General features: G+C 41.4%; 1 protein-coding gene across 1 annotated transcript in view; it reads right to left on the bottom strand.

The window, feature by feature from the left end:
• Positions 1–4,269: 4,269 nt before the first annotated feature.
• The window catches only part of otud7a (OTU deubiquitinase 7A), a 56,691-nt gene continuing 41,998 nt past the window's right edge, over positions 4,270–18,962 (bottom strand). Inside the window, exons 9-13 of the mRNA XM_030136563.1 lie at positions 18,556–18,683; positions 18,316–18,465; positions 8,847–8,961; positions 7,751–7,835; positions 4,270–7,422 (exon numbers count right to left, since the gene is read on the bottom strand). Of these exons, the coding sequence (XP_029992423.1) occupies positions 5,860–7,422; positions 7,751–7,835; positions 8,847–8,961; positions 18,316–18,465; positions 18,556–18,683 (2,041 nt within the window). The 3' untranslated portion in view covers positions 4,270–5,859. The remainder of the gene's footprint in view (positions 7,423–7,750; positions 7,836–8,846; positions 8,962–18,315; positions 18,466–18,555; positions 18,684–18,962) is intronic.

The following is an 18,962-nucleotide window of genomic DNA, read 5'->3' as shown; positions in this document are numbered from 1 at the left end:
TTAAAAGAAAAAACGATAACTAACTGAAACTGTATTGTGTGCTTACAAAACTAACTAAAACGTATAAAAATTATAGATAATATTCCCTTCGTTTTTGTTTTTATCAACATCCGATTGTTATGAAAACGATTTATTTCACTCGAGCAATTTTAGGTAGTGGTACCATACGACACTTCGTGGTCCGTCACTTCTCGTCACTTGTGGTTTACAGTCGTCTTCTCGTCCAAACTCTACCTGGAAACATGGAAACTAAAGTTAGAAGAAACCAGCAGAGTCCTGTACGGGATTTCTTTCAATACAACAGCCAGGAAGATAAAAGATATTTAAAAAATAAATAAATAAATAAACTAAAACTAAGCAATTAGAAAAAAACAAAAACTAATAAAAACTACCAAACCTGCTCTAAAAAGTAATTAAAACTAACTGAATTAGAGAAAAATAAGTCAAAACTAACTAAAACTAAACGATAATGAAAAATCCAAAACTTTTGTAACCTTGATCCATGCTCCCATACAACAGGCCCATATTAGATCCGACCGCCACAGGATGGAGAGGACACTTGCCACATGAACACACTTGCAGATTTTCTCCTGGTTTTTAAAGGCCTGTTGCTGCGTGGCGTCAATTCTGCTGCCAGCAAAGGAGAGTCTCTGGAAGAATAAGTCAGCGTTACAGCTCTCTGGAATGCTGCCCTACTTGGCTGTTCATTCCCAAGAATCTCAACTCTGTAACCTCAGACCAATTTTTGGTGGGAATATTGCTCTCATTCTGGTTTGGCTCATTCAAAAAGCAGACTCATGATTAATTATCTTTTTCCATTAATGCTGAATCCTATAAATAATGACTAAAGTTCCTATTCCTAAGGGTTGAATAGCCTCTTAAAAGGGCTCTACATTGATTTTACATTTATATGTCATATGAATTACTATAAAGCCTATATTAAACCTTCTCATGCTCTGGAGGAGAAATTAACTCAAGTGATGCCATCAGTTTTATCTCAACTTTGGCTGGGAGATGTTAAATGTTTTCATGGGAAGTCTGTGTTACAAATGTAGGACATAAAGGTTAAAAGAACCATGCAGAAAGCTTATCTTTATTGTTTCTTGCAATTTCCTGTCACTGAAGTGCAACCTTGAAATGCTGCTATGAAGTGCTTCAACATTTGAAGACCTAGAAGTATTTTTTTCAGTGATTTCCAAGTGAGTATTTCTCTACATCTAAACTTTCTTGCATCATTTTTCATTATTTACTCTTTTATTCTCTGTATTTTTCAGGGAAAATTTGGTGATTTCCTTTGTAGATGTTTTTTAAAGATTGCTACGATTATGATATATCCCAGATAGCAATTACCTTTGGCCCGGATCCACATTAAAGCCTTTACATCCGTTTATAGCTCACATCCGTTTTCTGACTTTGGACCAAATCTGCATCAGATCTGTCTTTCAGCTCTCTCGAGCAGTTCCGGAATTGTGCTGGCTTACGGATTCGGCCCAGAACAGTCTCCCATCACACAACCAAGACTGATTTTCAAAGTAGTAATACTGATCTGGACCAGAATTATAATACGAATCTGGACCAGAGTCGTAATACAAATCTGGGCCAACATGATTCTTGTGTATATTCTAGATGTGATTGAATGGAACTGGGCCAGAGCTGGACCGGCTCTGTGGAAGATCCGTTTCGCGAAGCAGTACCTGCTTTGGCCCGATGTGTGTTTGGACACCGGGCCAGATCCGCCAAATGGTTTCGGGCTGTGTTGGGGTGCGATTCTGTTCCAGATCCGTCCCAGTATCTCTTTGCTATTTGGGATGGAACTGGACCAGAGCTACCTGCTCTGTAGAAGATACGTTTCGCGGAGCTGTACTAGTTTTGGCCTGATGTGTGTTTGGACACTGGGCCAGATCCACCAAACGGTTTCAGGCCGAATCGGTCAGCGATTCTGTTCCAGATCTGTCCAAGTGTCTCTTTGCTATCTGGGATATACCAGACCTGAAAAATCTGAAGAAAAAGGGACTTTTTCAACAAAATATATCATTAACAGAACATAAAAAGCATGTACACCCATTGTCACTTATCAAACTCCAGGGGTTTTGCTCGTGAATCAATGTTGCAGAAAATGATGTTTCCATGTTCACTATGGAGCCTCTGAACATCCAAATGGGTCATATCTGATGACAGTGAAAAGCTGAGAAACTGCATTTTACCTGAATTATTTAAATATATTGACACACATAAAAGTTGGTCCAAAAGTTATTAAACAATTCAAATCAGTAGATGATTTTGGGGACCAGTTGCTGTTTAGGTCTTTGAGGGTTAAAATTGTTAAAAGGCTATATTAAGTACAGTTTACAACCCATACACAAATATAACATGTACATATATCGAATTTGCATGTGCACATTAATATTTTTAATATGTGCACTTACACTGATAGTAGTGGAAATTTCATATACACCCACCAGGACACAGGATAGTGGAATATGTTGTCTTATACAGCTACATGTCATTTGTTTCATTTGTATATGGGAAGTATCTGCATAATGTGGCACTCTAACCCTTTATCAGGCAAGTGACTATTTTTGGTAATTTCTGCATAGATTTACAAGACAGTGACAGCAACAGTTAAAGTGAGGGCAATGAGTCAACAATCTCAGGTCCAATGTGGTCTACAGGGTCTATAAGGTCCACCTCTGCATGAACAGTGAGTGGACCTGCTTTGTTAGGTACCATGAAGTAATGGTACTAATGTAAGGAATGATGTTCAAAGGGATAATGTGGATGTTTACAGGTGTCTGGATCAGCACTAAAAGTGATGTTCTAATGCTGTAAAATACATGTTCCTTTCACATCACGTTTTTCTTGTATTCTCTCACCCCCCCCCCCCCCCCCCCCCCCCCCCCCCCCGAAGAGTAGGCAAGGGGTATTGCTTTTGGTTCAGTTTGTTTCTTTGTTTGTTAGCACTCTAGCAGCAAAACTATTGGTTGAATTCATACCAAATTGGGTTTATAGATTTCCAGTAACCCAGAATAGATGTTATTACATTTTGGGAAAAGTAGGTCGAAGTTTTAATGAATTTCTAAAATCAATTTTTTCCCCAATTTCTTAAAATGGGTGACATTTCAAATGCTTGTAACAGCAAAACTATTGGCTGAATTCAAACCAAATTTGGTTTATAGATTTCCAGTGACCCAGAATAGACATGGTTACATTTCGGGATAAGTAGGTCAAAGGTCACATTTTTTATGAATTCTTTAAATCATTTTTTCCCATTTACTTATAACGGGCGAATGTAAAATTTCTATAACAACATCAATTTTGTTTCAATTTACTTCAGACTTTGCACATATATAGAGGCAACTGATACGCTGACATCAGCACACACATAGACATGATGACATCAGCTGGATTGATGCCAAAATAAGCTACAATATGTGCAAGGGGTGGGGTTTTTTGTGCCTGGCACCACTTGTTTATATTTACTTCTTGGATTTGTTTTTTTTTTTTATGCTACTTTTATACGATACCTTCATTATCCTTAATTTTCTACGAAATACAAAAATTTGAAAAATTTCTCAAATGTAATAAAGTCTTGTTATGTCCTCCAATAATACACTACGGTTGAAATTTGAATTTAAGAGTATTTCTATGAGTGCCCTATAAAAGGTTAATTATTGTTTACTAAAATATCATATGATCTGATACAATGATACAGTTCGACAGCTGCACATTTTAGTTAAAATAACGATATTGACAACTGAGATTTTTACCCTGCCCCCCAAAGGGTAGGCAAGGGGTATTGTTTTTGGGTCGGTTTGTTTGTTTCTTTAACGCTCTAGCAGCAAAAGTCTTGGTTCAATTCATACCAAATTGGGTTTATAGATTGCCTGTGACCCAGAATCGATCAAAGGTCAAAGTTCATTTTTATAAATTTTTTAAATCTTTTTTTCCCCATTTACTTATAATGGACAAAATTTCAAATGTCTATAAAAGCATCAATTTGGTTCAATTTACTTCAAACTTGGCACATATATAGAGGCAATTGATATGCTGACTTCAGCACGTGCATAGGGATGACATCAGTTGGATCGATGCCAAAATAAGCTACACTATGTGTGAGGGGCGCGCTTTGTTGTGCCTGGCACCACTTGTTATACATTACACATGGTCTGTGATTGCATTGATGTGACGCATTGATTTTGTTTTATGCAGTAGTTTTCTGTTTGGTCAAGTGAAGTCATAAACCCTTAAAAAAATGACACAGACACAACATGTTTGTAACAATAAACTATTTTTTCATATTTACATTTGTACCTAATGTGCAAATTAATAATTTAAAGTAGTGTAAAACTCTTAAAGGAATATAAAATCATATCTTACAGTCCTAACATGGTGAGAGTCCATGAACTGGTCACATAGAAACAAAGAGGAGCAACACTGCAGTGTGTACAGGAGAGAGACAGAAGCGAACCCAGGGAGCAGTGGACATCCTTGGCCAGGACACATTTAGTTAAGGACAGCATGGTACATTATCCAAGCATCACCAGAACAAACAGCAACACAAACACTGCATCTTTACAGTAGTCATGTCGAATGAGCAGAAAGCACTTGGAGGCCCGGGGTTTTTCAAACCCACTGATTGGTTAAAGCACTGATGATCACAAAGGCTTGAGGTGCTCTTAGCAGCAGGTGCTTCTTTTAACGGCCTCTAGATATGGAAGAAAAACAGACAATCTCACACTGGACCGGTGACACATCTATACTGCAGGTCACCACATAGTGCTAATAGCATGATTGCACGTCGTGTTGTGTGTGTAGGGGAAAGAGACACGTAATCACATTTCAGACAAATAGGAATCGGCCTCACTACCCACGATCTTTGTCATCTATTATTAACAATTAACAGGCGACTCAGAGAAAGACACCATAAACACTGCATATTTGAGAAGCAATTCATCTTATGCACATTATTCAGTGTTTGGCACAAAAACATTTGGAAATTTTGGAAACTGCTAATTGTTATTTAAGAAGCCAGGTTGGCAGTGCTTGTGGTCTTTAGGAGCTTGACTACGGGCAAAACTGTGAAATGATATCTTACACAATATTTTGAGTCCAATTCTGACACAGCAATCTCTTGTACTGTGGTAAGAACAAAGGTACACTTAACAAATGAGATAGTTTTACAATTCATCCTAATTCAACATTACAATTTATAATGCTTACACGTTTAAATCCTGTAATTCAATTTTGTTTACAAAAGCACATTGTGACAATCCTTTACAATTTACAAGACACAGTTAACCTACAGTAACTATATTATTGGTGCATAGACAAAATTGGGAGAGGGTGTAGCAAAAATCACCAATTTATTGCTTTAAAGTCTAATATTTTTCTCCCATTTTCTTTTGATTGCAAAACAACTACAAATTTTCCACAGAGATTTTGAAGAACCAAGCAGAGGTATTGCATTCAAACTGATTAAAAGAGATAAAATGTTCCCTTCAAATGAGGTGCAAATCTTTTATACTTTGAAAAATAAATCATTTTCCCTCACGTACAGAAAGTTACATCACAGAGAGATGACTTTTACTCTAAAACAAGTAAAAGACTAAAGTTGATGAGACAGAAAAAACATAATAGCACAATATCTGGCCAAAGCTGCTCACTGTTTCAAGTTCTGCTATCCCCATCATAAAGTAATAATCTTTACTAACAAGGGAAGGGTGACAGGAATACAAGAGCATTCTTCAACAAAATAGGAAAATGTTTGCCATCATGTTATTCTAAATGCAGAGTGCAGATGGTGTTGTTCCCTTAGTCTCCTGCGGCCTTGCTGATCATTGGCTGAAGTGGTGGTGATGGCTATGCAGGCCTCTGCACTTTGCTCTCCCTCTCCCTGCGTTTCAGCTCCTCTCTGTAGCAGTAGGAGCAGTAGTTATCTGTCTCTGGCCTACCGTAGAAGGAGCAGTTCTCCCTCTTGCAGCGGCGCTGCTGAAAGCAGTACAAAGGGCTTCCAGAGCTCCGCCCTTTGGTTTTGTCTTGGTTGAGCCAGGTGTGAGACGAGTTGTCCTCATCAGCAAACTCCAGGCAGTCCTGAATGTCTCCCGCATCGAATCCATTGGTGTAGGTGTGGGACTTGTGTTCGCCAGGCATACTGTAAGACAGGGTCTCCATGGTGTTAACAGTGCGGATCCCTGACAAGCGAGCAGGGCTGTAACTCTGGGAGGAGAGCGTGCGGTTCTGCTGGGGGTAGGTGGCGCATGTCTTTAGAGTGCCCACCACAGGCTTATAGGGGTCATCTTGGAAGATGGAGGATTGCATGTTGACATCTTGTAAGTGAATCACACTGTGCCTCTGGATGGGCGGTGTATGGCTGTAGTGGGCAGACACAGGAACAGGCCCAGGTCTCTTAGCACCAATGCTAGGGGAGGAGTAAGGCGCGGGGGTTGGAGCTGGGTGGGTGACATGGTGGGAGACTGTTGGCGGGGTCAGAGGTGGGACTGGGACAGAGACAAGAGGGGCTGCAGGAGTAGGACTGTTCCTGCCCTGCATCTTGAGACCCAGTGGGGGCTGTGAGCAGTGGTTGTAGGTGTGGGCATGGTGGGGCAGGACGGGAGAGCAGCTCTCAGGTGGGGAGCTATCTGACCTCTCCCTCTGGAAGACACTGTCATGTTCAGGCTTCTTCACAGCCACCTCATTAGTGGCTGGGAGCTTCTTCTCAGCCTCTTTCCTTTTCTGCTCCTGCTCCTGGCTGAATCGCTCTTGAGCGTTGGTCAGGTAGTAGCTGATCATCTCTTCGTGAAATTGGTGCCGATGGCTGGTGAGCAGGAGGCCTGCAAAAATGAACTTACGCTCCCCCTGCATGGCAGCCCTCAGGATGTTGAGGCTGAGCTTGACATCAGTGCTGTATTTCCAGTTCTCCAGGGTCTTATCCCCTGAGCCTCTCCCTGCACTGTCCTGTCTCTCAGTTGGAGAGGAGCTGGAGGGTCTGTCTGTAGGGGAGGGGCTTGTGGCCTTCTCAGAAGAGGTGGAGCTGGCTGATTGGCCCGACTCCTCCTTGCTTCCCTTGGTTGTCTTAGACTCCTTCTTCTTTGCCTTTTCCCCTCCGTTCTCCCCATTGCGACCTGAGCCAGAATTGGATTTGTTCATTTTGCCGTGCACGAGGCCGCCCAGGCCTCCCATGTTCTTCTTCAGTTTGATTCCAAGCGTTTTGCTGAAGCTACCGAGTTTATTAGCTACAGAATCAGCCCGGCTCTTGTCTTTGTCTTTGCGCTGCTTGTCTTTGTCCTTCTCCTTGCTGGGCTTGCCAGTGTTGACGTTGGAGTTGCTGCCAACAGACTCACGGTCAGAGTCCATGGACTCAGCCAGAGACTGGACATCCTCACCTGCAGAGGCTGTGGGAGACTCTGGCTGAGCCAGGGGAGCCTGAAAAGAGACACAGAACTCACTCAGTTTTCATTTCTAACATTTTGGTCAAATATTAAATAAAATCTGGTTGATCAATAGACAACTTTAAATTGTTTTAATGTATTTTGCACAAACTCTCTTTATCGGGATTCAAACTGAATGTTGTCTTGTTGATACTGATTTACACACAGGACCAACACATTTATGTCTGAACTCATAATTGGATTCTTTGTGGCTTGAATGAAAGTGATTGATTAGATTCTGTGGTTTTAAGAACATCTGGAGTAAAGCCTCTCACAGCTAAATTATCCATAACAAACAAGACACACATGTGCAAAGAAGTTACCCTTGTTTCTGAAGGAATTCGGATCCACGTTACATTCATGTAGTTGTGCAGCAGGTTTAGTTTGGCCTCCAGAGACAAGATGAGACTGCAGGCGAACACATCCATGGTTAATGACAAGCAGCAAAGTCACACAGTCTGCATCCGTCAGATGTCTTTCTTAAAAACAGCACACGGTTTGAGTTAAGAGTCTCACTAGACACCATTGCCTTATATCCGACTCATATTGAGCCCAGTTACTGTCCCACTTTCCCACTGGTCTATGTTCACACAGCTCTTCACACTCTGGCCCTGGTATGTTTATGTCTTCACCTTGTGGCTTACTTGGACTGGGTGATATATGGCTCTCTCACATGCCTTATAAATTTTGCTGTGCTTAGTTAGTGGGCTGGCTGACAATCACATACCACGCTGAGGTCCACTTGAACCATGCCCGAGCCTTCATCTTCAAGCAGAACAGGGAATACACACTCAACCTGGTCTGAGTATAGCATGCACTGATCATACATGTGGAATGAAGCTGACCTTTGGGGGCACAGTAACAGATCACTTTATGTGAATAAACCCTAAAAATTCTGAATATTTCAGAACACTAATGGAATGACTAGGTTTGAAACAGAACCTTTTCACATGATATAACACATGCAATAAATAAAGGGTCAGTTAAAAATGGGGCATAGGTTGTTTGATCATCTTTTCTCTGTATATCAGTTCAGTTCATAGAGCAGCTTGTTCAAGGATAAGCTAACCCCCTGACTAGCAGGAATGTGAAACAGAAACCCTTACATAAACTCTTTGCTAAACTCATAGAGGCTGTTGCTGCTTTTGTGAGGCCATTCCTGGGAAACCCTATGGATGACTGACGTGACTCACAATTTGTTCTCTCTCTGCTCACTCTTTGAAGTGACCTGAGCTCGGAGCCCATAATCAGAGTTAAATCCCACACATACCCACACAGCCTTGTGGGTAGACTGACAGGACTACCTTTCGCCTGCAGCTCCTACTTTCTCACCCTTCGTGGGGCTGCTTTAGCATTCAGTGCCTCTGTGTTCTTAGTGATAAGCATCAACCACCCTCTGATACACTATACAGGACTTACTTGGCTAGCTTGGTATTATCATTGTCGTCCCTCCCCCACTCCCAGTCTCTCCCAGGGTCAACGGCAAAATGGAGTGCCAGCAGCTTGTGCTCCGAGTCAGTCAGAGGGATAACAGCTGGAAAAGATGAGATTATCAGAAGGTTAGTTTGGTCTAGCTCTACTACCAGACACAGCGCTGCACACAACACATTCTCACAAGGCCATCATGGAGTCAAAGCTGAAGTAACACTGTAATGACACACCAGAATAATGTCACATTAATTATCCCAGATGCCTGTCAGCATGGCGTAAAGGACACTGTGCAGGTTTCTATCTGACATCCATTTTTTAGGCAGAGAAGTGACCGTGACCTTAGAGCGTCACTCATAGAGGCCTCAGCTGACTGAAGCTTTAACTTGGTTGCTGACATTTAACACTCATGTGATCTTCGTTCACTGAGCCACTGTACTCGCTCACTGCAACAAGCCTAAGAGAATTTAAGGTTCATTGCAACGTGGTTTATAGCTGCCTAGAGCATTCAGTTGCATTGTAAATGCAGCTAAAGGGACCTTGTGGTACAATTGTTTTGTCAACAACCTATTCAAAGGTCATAATTGAATTTTCAGTCTCAACATGGGTGTTAGTTATCATTTACATAAACAATTATTTGTACCTCATTGAAATTAACAGAAACATAGAGATGAGTAGATAGAAAGTAAATGTTTTACTTCATTGGGAACAAATACACAGAGAGATTTGTTGAAATATCCATCATAATGCTTCAATACAAAGGAAAACTGTGGTGTTAGGTTAAGACTCAGCAGGACAAAATATCAATACATGTATATCGTATTACTTCCATTTGCAATGTGTTATCAATAGAGTTATGCCGATTATCTGTATTTTCATTAAAACAAGCAGACGCTTCCAATGGATTCCTCTGCTTCTAGGGTAACTATGTCTTAGAGAGATGTTATGAATATGGACATGAAAATGCAGTTATTTAACTTAGAAGCATCAAGCCACAAATCAAATATATCATTTCATCAGTCAGTTGTCTAGAAAATGACACTGCAGTGCAGTGAAAAATACAAAAAAACTGCTTTTTGCCTTTTTACACGTTTTCTTTTTTACTTACACAGACATAATGTATCACAGATGACTGTCATGCTATCAAACACAAAATCACTGTGTCATGATTTCGCTGTTATTGTGGCAATGTACTGTGAATTAAGCTGTGATTTACATCCTTAAAGCAGCGTATGACTTTCACAAATTTTTCTTCAAATTTGTAAAACCCCAGTGATAGCCTAATTATCACTAATGCATTAGTCTTTCCATGCTTATGCACCTAAATCACTTCCCTCATGGTGACCAACTTCGAAGAGGACTACATCACAAGCAGTCCGTTTGTTTACATACCAAACTGATATGTCACTCAGGCCTTTTCGGAAATTTTGTCACAAAGTGCATTGTGGGAATGGGAATTCCAGGCAGTTGCAGCAGCAACAAACATGGAGACAACAAGCAATGAAACCATGTCCGCTAAGGGGTCAGAAAAAGTGGAAGGAATCACTGTCAGTCAATTGTCATCTTATAATACGGAGTGTGTGATTGTGAAAAACAATACTTCGACATGAGTTTCATGGCATTTTCAGAATATGTCAATGTGTAGGTTTATCATACACGTACAGTAAGGAAGGAGTGAGGGCCTGGCCATACCCTGTATGCTAAGCCTACACAATGACATATTCTGAAAATGCCATGAAACTCATGTCTAAGTATTGTTTTTCCTGATCACACATCCCATATTATAAGATGACAGTTGACTTACAGTAATTCCTTCCATTTCTTCTGACCTGGTAGCAGACATGGTTTCATTGCTTGTTGTCTCTGCATGGAATTCCCATTCCCATAATGCACTTCGTGACAAAATTTCCAAAAAAGCCCAATCACTGGGATTTTCCAAATTTGATAAAAATTTTGTGTTGGAAGTCACACGCTGCTTTAATGTTGAGTTAAATTATATAAAGAACTCAGGCTGATTCTTATGTTAAACCTGCCTGATCATCTACATGCTTGTGTTGTTTCCATATCTGAATTTGTGTACACTATTATCAGTGCCAATATGAATGATTGCCAGAACTACAAAAACCCAGAGAACCAAGCTGTGATAAATCTACCACTATGTTCATGCAGAACAAGAATGATTGTGAGTCTGAACTGATGAGACTAACGCTTAGATTTTACGTGGGAGGGAGCAGTTGTACACTGATCGCGGCTGTAAATGATGATTTAGTTTAGTAGAAGACAGCAATCACATGCAGCAGTAAAGGATAAGAGCAGGAGTGCTGAAATAATTTCATTCATCCTCCTGTGATATGATCAGTGACTTACAAGCAGGAAGTGGTTTTCGACGCTAATCACTGGACACACAACATTAAACAGACACCCACCAGGGCTTCCTCTCGTGGGAGGCGCGCTTACAGTGCGGGTGTGTACGTGTTTGTGCATCCGTTCTTTCGGAACAGAGTGAGGAGGACGAGCTAGAGCCCACTGGCCCACATGACAGCTCTCCTCAGGCTACCTAGAGTCGGGGCTGTTGTCCACATGACAGCAGAGAGAGGCAGACTGTTCACTGCCAGCCTTCACTGTCAGCCCCAGATGGAAGATACAGTCTCATCCCTGCCTCATCAATTCTTCCACTGCCAATATACTGCTCTGCTATGCAGGCTGCACAGAGACACAGATGCCAGCAGCAACAGCCCCTCCTGTGTCCCTGATGAAACTGCAGGTCATATCTTCAGTCCCTATCTAATCTAGGGCTGAGTGAGATGGAAAAATCACATCTTGGTATTTTTTAGGTTGAACACATCTCTGGGTATTTTCTACAACATAGGCTGAATGCTCGGTTTTACGACAAAGCCACAGGCCAGATGTCATAAACACTTATTAAACCAGACTCTGATCAAAATAACAAGCAACAGACCATAGATCCTGTTTGGAAGTATACAGCTGCAAAACATGTGAATGAAATATTCTGTATATAAGAGAAAAATTGAGTGCAATGTTATATTGTGGATGATCTTAACCCAGGGGTTTCAAACCTATTTTAGTTCAGGGGCCACATTCAGCTAAATTTGATCTGAGGTGGGCCGAACCAGTAAAATAATAATAACATAATAATATATAAATAATGTCAACTCCAAACTTTTTTCTATGTTTTAGAGCAAAAAAAGTCAATTTACATTATGAGATGGTTTACATCTACAAACTATCCTTTCAAAAGATGTGAATAACATGAACACACTGAAAAAATAAGTATAATTTTAACAACATTCTGCGTCAGTTTATCATTTCCACATGTACATTATAACTTACAGATCACAGTGGATCTACAAATACACAAAAACATTTAGTAACAGGTAGAATACTGTTAAAATTGTACTTACTTCTTTTAAGACGTTTCAGGTTGTTCATATTTGTTCAGGTTATTCACATTTTTTGCAAAATTAAACTTTGTTTTAGTGTAAATACATGAAAATATTTACACTTACTTAGAGAAATATTTGGAGTTGTCATTATTTCTGTGTTATTATGGTAGTATTTTATTGGTCCTGCCCACTTGAGATTGAATTGGTCTGAATGTGGAACCTGAAATAAAATGATTGTTAATTTCTTAGTGTAATTTTTGCATTTCACAAATTCATCCCAAGGGCCGGACTGGACCCTGTGGCGGGCCAGATTTGGCCCCCAGGACGCATGTTTGACACCTGTGTCTTAACCCATAAAGACCCAAACATCCACTGGCAACCAAAAGCACCTTTCATTCATTTTCTGAACCCGCTTTATCCTCACTAGGGTAACGGGGGTCGCTTGGAGCCTATCCCAGCTACATAGGGGCGAAGGCGGGGTACACCCTGGACATTACGCCAGTTCATCGCAGGGCTGAACATATAGAGACAAACAATCACTCTCACATTCACACCTATGGGCAATTTAGATTAACCAATTAACCTATTAGTGCATGTCTTTGGATTGTGGGAGGAAGCCGGAGTACCTGGAGAGAACCCACGCAGACACGGGGAGAACATGCAAACTCCACACAGAAAGGTCCCACCCCCTGTCGACTGGTGTTGGAATCGAACCCAGGACCTTCTTGCTGTGAGGCATGAGTGCTAACCACTGCACCACCAAAAGCACCTATTGATGTAAAATGTTTATTACCTGTTGATCCACTAATCCTATCAATACATGTAATTCACTGGTATAAAATGCAGTTTGTCGTCAGATATGACCCATTTGAACGTTCAGAGGCTCCGTAGTGAACATGGAAATAATAATGGGTGGCCATGGCTTAGGAGGTAGAGCGGGTCATCCAATAACTGAAGGGTTGGCAGTTCGAACCCCTAGTCATGTGCTGTTGTGTCCTTGGGCAAGACACTTCACCCTCCTTGCCTCCAGTGCTGCTACTCACACTGGTGTATGAATGTGTATGAATATTCGGTGGTGGTTGACACTTCCGCCAGCCTGCCCCAGGGCAGCTGCAGCTACAAATGTAGTTTACTACCACCAGAGTGTGAATGTGTGAGTGAATGAATAATGGATTCACTGTACGTGCTTTGAGTATGCGTTCATAGAAAAGCGTATATATTATTATAATAATACATCATACTTATATAGTGCTTTTTTGGACACTTAAAGACGCTTCACAAACAAACACTCATCTTCTGAAACACTAATTCATCAGTAAAACCCATGGAGTTTGATAAATGACAGTGAATAGAGACACTTGGTTAATGTTGAGTTAATGAGAGATTTTGCTGAAAGAGTCACATTTTCTTCAGTTTTCTCTGTTTCTGATATAATAACCCTCAACTTTAATCTGAGCTTTTATGAACATCTACATGATCAGTGAGCTAAGTATAGGAAAATAACAGATTTTTGCTGAAAAAAAAGAAGCCAAATAAAGAAGATAATATTCCAATAAGTGGTGATAAATTACTTAAGAAATGTTAGAGAAAAATCTATTTGGGAACTGCCACAAAAGTAGCAATGGATCTTTATGGGTTAACTTGCCATAAGATGTCCTTTTCGGAGAAATCAAGACTAAAACATCTAAAACATTCCGTTAACATACAGTGTAACTACAGTATGTCACAAGCAGCATTGCATCATGGGTAGATTTTGGCATTTTTTTTAGGCTACTAAGCATATTTAAAAATGTTTATGGTGATGTTTTACAGTGTGTCATCAATAAAAGTGTTTAATTAACTTGCTGTTTTAGTTATTTCTTTGAGAAAATAAAATTAAATGAGTTAAAATTGCAGCTCTGCTACAACTGGTGGCTCATGACCGCACGTGTCAAGTCATATGACCATGTAGTAATCCTAGTTTTACACAAACGCTTTGCCTAAGCAATGGTGTGAAACACAATGCTCTGAGATCTTTTATGCTTATTAAGAGAAGCTTAAAAATATTGTCAGTTCATTATGTAACTGGTAAGGTAAATAAGACTCTGGTGGGCCACAGTGCGAGAGGAGAGATGCAAACACTGGTAAAGCTTTACAGAAGAAAGAGGTATAGAGATGTAACTTAAAACTAAACTACAATGGTACAAACTATATTGTCTCATTATATGCTTCAAAATATATCAATATACCTTTAACATGTCTATATACAGTGTGACCCTACTCTATTCCCTTTTTTAAAATGCTGAAATAGTGAAGCAGAAATTGTGATGATGCCTTTCCTTCCTGAAACCGATTAAGTGCAGCCACACCCACAATAACACACATTAACACACTTAATAATGATCACTCATTTGGATCTGACACCACTGGTTGCTAAGCAAACGAATTCCATCAGCTGAATAAATATATCACTGCTAGAAAAGTAGGTCAGTTCACAAGTGAAACCTGAGATGTCGAGGTTGCTTTTGCATCATTCCTAAACTTTAGCAAAAAAATGAATCTTATGCTATCTGTACCCCCCCCCCCCCCAAAAAAAAAAAAAAAAAAAAAAAAAAGAACAGTATGTGATGTGCACAGAGCTTGGCCACAGAGGCAGTGAGAGCAGTTACTTGGCAGCACTGACAACTGGGAGTAAAAAAAGAGGTTTTCCTAGAGAACAGTCATGCCCAGAACAGTCTTGCCCAGAAAAATCCAGTCATAATCGCAAACACACACAAGAGAGAGACAGAAAACAGTGAGGCAGCTCCCACTCAGGTCATGCAGCAGGCAATGGAGGTCTGTGAGGTGGTGTCCCGGCTCCCACGATGCAGCTGTCCTCCGCGTTCGCCATTCCAAAGTGCTGTGTGTGCTGTTGTTCCCATTTGGGCCTGGTCCAGATTCAGAGATTTAACACTGCCAATTGAGCTCTGGGGGACTAAAGTGTGCTGTAATGTATTTACTATCCCTTTTGGCAGCCTTGTTTTGTTGTCCTTGAATGACCGATTCCCATAGCCTACAGTACGCATGGATGACGACATAGCGCTCCGTGGAATGCGAGCTGTGTACTCAGCAACATAGCAGCTAGCTTGCCTTGCCTTGTTCAGTTGCATCTTTGATTTGGGGGTGGGATGGGGTGGGGGGTTGTGGGGGGGGGGTCACAGACAAAGAAGGGGGCAGGAAGATTGGGTGTAACCTGTGCGGAAGCAGCTGTTGGAAATGAGGTAGATAACATTTCTATGCCTTTATTCACACATCAATATCTTTGCTTTGTTTTCTTTTGTGCAAAATGAGCACCTCAATTATACCATGCTTTGTTGTCATGAGAGCAGATTCTCACTCCTCTTTCACTTCCTTCCGAGGACAAAGTCGCCCATTACAAGCTTTTATTCACAACAGCAACAGTAAGCCAATGTTTCCTCTGTTTTGCGATTCAAGAACAATTTGTACTGTCTGGAAAATGCACAAATTTGAATTCCTGACTTTGGTCACTCTGCACAGCTGCAGATTTAAAGGGCCCAATTCACCAGAGTAAACAGCAGTCATGCATATAAACAAGCCTGAGCTTTTTGCCACAGATTTTAACAGCGGAACCATGGTGGTAATTACGAGAGCATCACATTTGAAGTAACACATAAAACCACAACAAATAATGTTTTAATTCTTGCTACCATATTGATTCAATTATTCTGACTACATGGTGAGTAATACACTGAGTATCTGTAATAGATAGAAAAGTAAAACTAGGCCAGAGCTGGATGGTTAAACCACTCTGTTATGTAGGTGGTCTTTGTGTAAAAGACGACCATTTACTTCATTCAAATGGGTGTTAGAGGGTTGATGACAGGATGCCAAAGAAAACCTGAAAGTGTTTTGGTATTTTGACCAGAGCTTGAAATAGCTCCAGACCTTTCCAGAGGGCCAGTTCCACTTATACGTCGTTTAACCACAGGAGCACAAACAAGCTGATAAAAGACATGGCCAGCAGCATCGACAGAGGAGTTGGTCATTATCACACAGCAGGTGAGCGGCAATAGACTGACAGAAAGCAAGCCTGTGTGCAAGGGACTCTGGGTTCACCTGACGACCTCTAGCACAAAAAACATACCCAACTACTCCTTTGGGACATGCTCAGAAAAACAAAAAAAAACCTGAAATGGAAGCAATAACCAGTGAATTCAGTCACACCCCCGCTGTTGTTTTTTCACAACCCACCGTCAATACAGTCTCAGCAGCCATGCATGCAGGCCATAAAAGGGGCAGCAGTGTGATGTGCCAGTGTGATTTAGAATCAGGTTACTGGGAGGGACTCTACTATAATCTTCCATACAGAGGGCTGAAGAAAGAGCCAGTATTCTAACCCAGCCTCTGGCACCTGAACACACACAAGGCCAACAGCCCCTCGGATGCTCTTCATGATGCTGGAGGAAACTGAGAGCATACCTCCACCTGAGACGTCCACACAGTGGTCTGACTGTCAGGAGAGGCAAGTTGGTTCATCGGGGCCTCAACAGCCCGGGACCCTGTCCATATGTGGTGATGTGGTGAGGGCTTAGGGGCCAGCTGGGGCTACGCTGCCCTAATTGGCAGTGAGAGATTAGGTCTCGCTGTCTGTCTGTCCGTCTGTCTGACCCTCTGCCTGTCTGTTTGGCATCTTTACAGAACTATGAGCCAGTGTGGCAACATCATACCGTTTCCTACCATTCAATACAGCATAAGTGATGAGCTAAAACCAGAATTATAATCAGCAATTAAAACTTTAGGCTGCACTTATCAGACACAATAGAAATGAAAACAAAAACAGAGCATATGCACCATGTTATACATTTCCTGTGTAGTATGATTCACCACATGACATATGAATGCACCGAGCAAAGCACACAAGTGTTTTCATAACATCCTGGATAGAGACTGCAGACAAAACGCACCCTGATCCTATCACAGGACACAGTGTACTAGAATAACAGTACAGTCATGCAGTGGAGGGGAGACTGAGCTCATTGGGTTCTTTGGACTTATGCACCACCTGGTGGACAAACAGGGAAATCCCTCCCTGTTACAGTCAAATATCAAAATATAAGTGGGGCTGCTGAATAGTTATGGTCAGGGGAGGAGGCAGACTTTGATGTGCTGCTGGCATTAAAGGGCAGGAACAGCAGGTTAGTAATCATGTCTGTCTGCTTGTACCTTGACTTAATAAGTAGGTTAGTGTTTATAGGTTTGTGTTTATAGGCTGAGAATAGGACTTCACATACTGAGAAAAGCACCAGAGAAAGAAAAGGAGGAAGATTCAGAGAGGAAGACAGAAGTTTGCATAAATGCATTTGTGTGTGAGAATGAGAAAGAGACAGAGCTGGCTGACTTCCCACGCAAATAACAAGTGTGTTCCACCCTCTGAGTCAGATACAGAAGAGTTCCGTGACTACTAAGACTGGTTGTCAAGGAGATCTACTCTATTTGTCAATTAGAGGAACTCCATGTGAGGATTGCTCTGACCTCGAGAATAAGCAATACATCCGGAGTGGGAACACTGGCATCTGAACGGGCATAACAAGACAAAAAAAAAAGGAGTCACAGCAAAACGGAAAAACAGCACTCACTCACCACAACATAGCACAATCAGTATGCTGCTCAGCATCATGTCATAAATTCAAAACAAATGCAAATGCAAAACAGACCAATTATATAAGAGCAAAAATAAAATCACTTCAGAGGGAGAAACTGTACACAGCATCACACAAAACCCAAACTATTTGGTTGTGTCTTGTCAGGAGAAGTGGTCTGCCATGTCGGTCACTCTCAGGTTCCTGCTGCCAAGTGGCCTGTTTTAATAATGGATCACATGTAATTAGACTGGTGTCTCATATATTATTCACCTCTAGCAGGACTGGCAGGACTCTCTGCAACCTACCTACCAAGCAAACACTGCCTCAGTAAAGCACATCATAGCTTAAGATGGTCTGGATTTTTAGAAGATCCTGCAGATGTTGCTAGCTTGTGTTACTTTTTTCTGGCTTTTATACCAATGCTTAATGCTTTACCTTGCTCACGCTGCTGGTCTCTCTGCTCCATCGACACCAATGCGGAGAAGTGAGCCTGATCGTAGGCCAGAACCAGAGGCGAGCAGTGACAGCGGCTCGGAGGCACCTCCAAGGGCAGATACAGTCCTCCAAATGGGATTGGAGCAAATGCTGGAATTCAGTACAAAACAAAAAGTTTAGCTTGGGTGCACTGGTTATTCTAATGTACCGTAGAAGACGTAGAAGACTAATGTAGTCTACCTTCTCCTCCTGAGTCTCTGAGCATCGTGTCAGCCACCACTACAATTGGCCTGCGTAACACATGGGCGAGCACAAACACATGGAACTCCTCCAGACTCTCATAGACCGGATCCTCAGAGTTATCCACCCTGCAGAAGAAACAAATACTTAGAGACTTTTGGATACTGTGACAATTTCCTGGATTGATACTGAAAGATAAGTGAGCGTCTGCAGAATAATAAATGTATGTGCTAATCATGTGGCTATGTAATCTAACCTGATCCACTTGGATCAATTTTGCCTTGTGGCTATCTTTGAAGACAGGACTGCAGAGCTCAAAGATCCATCTGTTTACACTTGTGTTTGAATGGAGGAGAAAAGGATTGAGAGAGTAAAAGCAGAGGCAGAGCTCTCAGGCATCCAACCAC

This window comes from Sphaeramia orbicularis, chromosome 6, assembly GCF_902148855.1.
Source record: "Sphaeramia orbicularis chromosome 6, fSphaOr1.1, whole genome shotgun sequence".
Classification (NCBI taxonomy): Eukaryota; Metazoa; Chordata; class Actinopteri; order Kurtiformes; family Apogonidae; genus Sphaeramia; species Sphaeramia orbicularis.
Note: the sequence above shows the minus strand (reverse complement) of the source record. Positions and strands in the feature narration are given on the sequence as shown.